This window comes from Nuphar pumila, chromosome 1, assembly GCF_984573655.1.
Source record: "Nuphar pumila chromosome 1, dmNupPumi1.hap1.1, whole genome shotgun sequence".
NCBI classification, from domain to species: Eukaryota; Viridiplantae; Streptophyta; class Magnoliopsida; order Nymphaeales; family Nymphaeaceae; genus Nuphar; species Nuphar pumila.
This window is the reverse complement of record NC_143249.1, coordinates 177,010,841-177,016,165: the sequence shown is the minus strand read 5'-3', so window position 1 is coordinate 177,016,165 and position 5,325 is coordinate 177,010,841. Positions and strand designations below refer to the sequence as shown.

The 5,325-nt window shown below is 41.2% G+C and overlaps 1 protein-coding gene across 1 annotated transcript; it reads right to left on the bottom strand.

Moving 5' to 3' along the window:
- Positions 1 to 1,103: 1,103 nt before the first annotated feature.
- ORC5 (origin recognition complex protein 5) lies at positions 1,104 to 4,432 on the bottom strand. The gene is made up of 4 exons (XM_090008346.1): positions 3,654 to 4,432; positions 1,652 to 2,068; positions 1,268 to 1,553; positions 1,104 to 1,154 (listed from the first exon to the last, which is right to left on the bottom strand). The coding sequence occupies exons 1-4, from the start codon at positions 4,430 to 4,432 to the stop codon at positions 1,104 to 1,106; spliced, it is 1,533 nt and encodes a 510-aa protein (XP_089864472.1).
- Positions 4,433 to 5,325: the final 893 nt, after the last annotated feature.

Below are 5,325 nucleotides of genomic sequence, written 5' to 3'. Positions count from 1 at the left end.
TACCTCATGGGATACGACCTCGGTAGTAGAGGTCTTACGTGCAAGTGTTCCATGTACAATAGTCGCTGCCAGGTTCCTAGGTGATTTTCCCAGTTTTCTCAAGCTTGCCCATCTGTACTGTCCTTTGGTCATATACACAAAATGCAAGTCAGTGACCCCACCACTTCAGTTTTGCAACAGTGACTCCCCATTTGTAAAATTAAATAGCAGACAATACACAAGACAATGAAAAGCAAAATAATGATTAATTTCTAGTGTTATAATAACAACCATTTTGAAGTTCATTAACAATAGTGTAATTCCATTTGCAGCACTTGTGAATAAGAAAGCAAGTTCTGCAATAGCTAGTGTTCATAATTAACAGTCACTAGCAGAAATAACAGTTAAGCAAGCAGAAACTTGAGGTATATCATATCTGTTAATTATGGCTTCAAATAACTAAAAGTACAACAAAATAAAGTAATAATAATTTCCAATATTTAGTTAATTAAATTCCAAAACAGAAAATAATGGGGAACCATTCCAGGGAAAGGAGGAGAACTGTAAGAGAGGAAGATGAGAAGTGTAGAAAATTTATATGTTCACAGGTTGATTGGGAGATAACTAAATCACATTAATGGCGAACAGAATAGTTTCAGGAACCAGCAGCTTGATCAAGATTTACAATATAAAATGTTTCTATTCTGCAATAAATGAGACCAGGATCAAATTTTCTTACATAAAACAGAATGAATGAAGATGTTCTGAGTGTTCCTCACAGCTGGAAGGTGTGACCAATCCTTCCAATTGCAAAGGGCGAGAAGGAACATGGATCTTTTGAGGCGTTGCAGCTAGTATATGTAAGTTGTCCCTCCCCTCCAATATGATTCTGTTAAAGGACAACTTGAACATTCCATTTGAAAATATTGACAGTTGTTATATGGGTCTTTATCTGCCTTTATCCAAAAATGAACTCAGCCAATCAGTCTGCCTTTCCAATCAAAATATACATTAAAGGCAAAGGGCCATAAACATCAACTAGCCAAAATTAAGCTTGCTGAAATGCAGCAAGCACTTCAAATGTTGTTTGAAGAAGGATGCACTCAAGACCCAATAGAAAAAAATCATCTTTTGTATAAGTAGTTTGACAGGGGGAAATGCACAGTCCTTGCAACCTGTAGACAATATGAGAAGTGAAAGTGAAACTGCAACTTTAGAATATTAAAGCAGAAATATCAGGTCAAAATGTGTTTCAGTGGCCAAAGTATATGTGCAATAATCAAATTACCTTTAAAGCCGTTACTTCATCCACCATGCATCGGTATCGAGTTGAACCATCAAGAGGGCAGCTTCCTCCCTTATAGATAAAATTAGCATTGCAAAGAGCGGACAATTGCAGTAGCACATCGGACATCAGCCCATTGTCTTGCTTCTCGGACTCTTGTGAATCTTCTGCCACAGAAGTAATGCATTGAAATATTGCCAGTAGCCGTTCCAACGGAAAAGTACCTGGTCCTTTAATAAGAATTTCTTCAGCGGCAATCTCCTTCTTTGCTATAGATGTTTCGGAGCTCCTACATAAGAAAAGATTAAGCATAAATACCTATCCAAAATTAGCTAAGCAAAAAGAATAAAGACAGCAACCCAAAATGCAGGACAAGTGAAAGCATACTTTCGTTTCCTCTTTCGAGTATCGCAACCTCCAGCGGGATCAAACACTGACGCATCAAGAGTAGCAGGATTCCTTGAAGCAAGGAATGCAGAAATTAACAAAAACTTGGCAGACATGGAGATGTGCAAATCAATCCCATCACCATTTTCCCTGCAGCTGTGCATTCGTGAAATCCCCTTCTGCTGGACTCTCCTTTTGCTGGTTTTGCAGCCATTGGGCATCGATAACTCAAATATCTCATTCAATGCCATTGCAAGATGAGGCTGGAGATAACTAAAAAGTCTTCTCTTCATCTCTTCATCAGGAATAATCGCCAGATCATTTAATGGCTCACAGTATTTCTGAAACAGTGGAGACAACGCAATGGATAGTTCATTGATCCTTCTGGTTATCCTACAAAATGGCTTCAATGCAGCACTGCATCAACCATTCAAACAAAGAATCAAATACAGCAACAGAAGCACATGACACACAACCATATCCAGAAAAGCAAAGTGGCATTTCATTTTGCATGGTAGCATCAAATGCAATTATGCAGCTTAGTGTTTTCTTTTTTTAAGCACTACAGGAAAAACACACGTTTTAAAGAAAAATACAAATAATATGATAAAACAGTACCATTAAGACAAATAAGGAATCGTTGACTCTCATAAAAAAGATGAGAAGATGTCACCATCCTAACAGATACCAGTGCCACTATAATAGACATAAAGGAGAAATTAATTGCAGCAATGGTTCAGTCATAAATCTGCTCTCTGATCCTTCGCTTTGGTACAATGTATCAAGGACAGTGCACACATATAGCCCATATTGTAAAGCATTCTGTGATATTATCATGATTTTGTCACAACCATATCACTATTTTTTGTTTAGCAGAATTTTCTTTTATGTTCAAAACGTTTCCTAACTTTTTTTAACACTTTCACAACACAATATATTAGCAGAATCAATTAACTTCCATCCTTATATTGTTTTTCTATTTTTCTCGAAAATACTAAGATATGGTTGACATTTTCACAAGCCCTATAAAAAACCTATAATATCCCAATACATTGCATAATGACTGAGTAAGACAGATTAGGATCATCTATGAGATGCATGCCATATCATTACAAGATTACAGAAAGCCCAATGTAATAAAACAACCATACTTAAGCCACCAAACCAGAGACCAGTAATGCAACAAGACGAATCACATTTCAACCAACGGCTCAACATATACTCATTCCCCACCTAATTTGTTGAACTTTGGGGTGTGTTTTGCGGACCTTTCTCTTATTTTGATGAAATAAACATTCCATATCACTAACCAAAGTCAAATAGGATACATTTCCCGCTGTGCAAAATACATGATAAGAATTTTGTAATGATCTTGCTACCCCACAAATAGATGCCCCACATTCATTGAAGCACTGTGTCATACACTGCATGGTGTCATGACATGGGCATGGCATTAGCATCCACGAAGCTTGTAATACATAAAAGTTAGGTGATTCCCCCGGTAGGATTTCAGACGAATGATCATTTCAACACTTCCAGAGTTAATATAGTCACCAAAAAGCAAGTAGTGTGAAACTTTCTCCTTGTATGTGGAGAAACCCTACACAAAGATCACGAGCAATTCAAACATATGAGCAAGTATTCGTGTTTGATGACTCGCTTGCTTGGGAAAATATGAACCAAAGAAATGCGTGGAAACTCCAGTTATAGAAAAAGTGTGGACCCATTTGCTCTAGAATTTGTGCCCGAAGTTGCCAAACTGCAAATTTTCTCTGCTGATTCAAGTAGACTTATAACAATTGATATGCTGAGTTGTGAAAGAGAAAAACGCCAGATTTTTTCTTAAGAAACTGAATTGAACTTAATTAGCTGTAATGGCCATGAACTCATTAGAAAATACTCGGTGCTTAGAAAAGCGTTAAAAATACAACGATCAAAGTTTACCGTGGTAATTTCATAATGAAGAAATGTAGCAGGGGCAAGAGGTGTTAAGGATTCTTACTCTAAGAAGGAGGAGTAGAGCTTGGGATTTTCTTGCTTCCTCATCAGAATCCGATGAATTTCGCCATCGGTGTACGCAGGGAAGAACACCGTCAGCGGATCCGGAAACCCAGTCTCGTGATGAAGGTCATCCACCGGGACACTGCTGATAAAAATCAAACCTATTTCCGGCATCTTCAAGATACAGGATAGCGAAAACAACACGGAGATCAAATCAATCCCCTCGTCCCAATGTCGAACGATCTCAATGTTATCGAATATCAAGCACATCATCCCCCCTTTCTCGTCCGATTTGTGAGCTCTAGATCTTACGTGGACCAGAGCATCCCTAAGCGAGCTCACGAAATCCGAAACACGATCGCATCTCGTGCCGCTAGAGTAATCATTCTCCGTAGTCCTCCTGTGAAGCATCAGCTGATCCAGCACGGACTCGAAGAGGATCCGGGGGTTGTAGCAAGTCCGGCAGCTTGCGTAGGCGAACGGGCGCCTCAAGTGCCGCAAGACGCTGAGGACGATGCTGGTCTTGCCGGAATAAGGGCCACCGTGGACGAAGAGGGGCATCATCGGGGTGTTCCGCGGGCCGATCAAGCGGCGGAGCTCGGCGATCTGAGGCTCGCGGCCTGGGAAATCGGAGAGGATGGCTTCGAGGGAGAGGGGCTCAGGTTCGGAGGGAAGGTCTGAGGGCGAAGGCCGGGAGGAGGGAGGCTTGGGTTTCGAAGGGGTTGATGGGGAGAAGGACGACGATCGCGTTGCCCTCGAGGGTCGCTCTGAGTTCTCCATTCTCTCTCTCTCTCTCTCTCTGAGAGAACCCTAGTGCATTTGATGGGCGCTTTTGGCGGGAAATGGTTTTCAAGACTCGGCGTATCGGATTGGGAAAACCAAACTGGTTTATGATGGTCCGAGTCGACGAGTGGTTGGATGATTTGGATATGTTAACCGGATTTGACCACACTTATGGATCCGGACCAGAATCCGACTATGGATGTCAATGGGTTGGGTTTGTATCGGGTATCCGGTCTGACTCGAACCCGACTGTCTGAGTATGGGCATAAAAAGTGCCGGCTCGACTAGTATTCAGGTTGACCCGAACCTGACCTGAGTAATATGCGAGCCGGGTTTAGCTTCTTACTCGACAGATATTTTGCTGGTGACCCGAGTTTTTTATATGTATTTGTAACCCCACAATATGTTATTCGGGCAAGTTTGGGAACATATAGGTACCCGACCCATTGACAGCCGTAATACCCATTCATTTTGGATCTGGACAAAGCTGAGTTAGGAGAGTTGGGATGTTTCGGGTCTATGTTCAGATGATAAGAAGCACCAGATCCGGCCCCTATATCTAGGATTGTTGGATATGATTGGATCTTGGGCTAAACTTAGGTTTTGAGTGTAACCAAACATGATTTCATGTGTTAATTGGATGTTTAAATTGTGAATACAGTCCAAGAAATAAAAGCCCAGGTTTAGTCTCACCAATGGTGTGGGGGGGGGGGGGCTATGCTTGTTTGGTAGGAGCAGTTAGTGGACGTCACCTTGAGTTGGGATGTTGCAGGTTCAAAACCCAACGGTATAGTTGTATAACTGGTGGGGGGGGTCTGCCTAACCCCAGCTTGCCTTTCAAGAAAAACAAAATTCAATAAGCCTCGTTAGGCCGCATTGCTTTTGAAAGA

What these genes read in the sequence shown, in the direction of transcription:
- ORC5 (XM_090008346.1), bottom strand. Translation starts at nt 4,432, where the DNA reads ATGGAGAACTCAGAGCGACCCTCGAGGGCAACGCGATCGTCGTCCTTC. An exon ending in CTCTACTCCTCCTTCTTAGA is followed by an intron (nt 2,069 to 3,653) that starts GTAAGAATCCTT and finishes TGGTTGATGCAG; the next exon opens with TGCTGCATTGAAGCCATTTT. An exon ending in ACTCGAAAGAGGAAACGAAA is followed by an intron (nt 1,554 to 1,651) that starts GTATGCTTTCAC and finishes TTTCTTATGTAG; the next exon opens with GAGCTCCGAAACATCTATAG.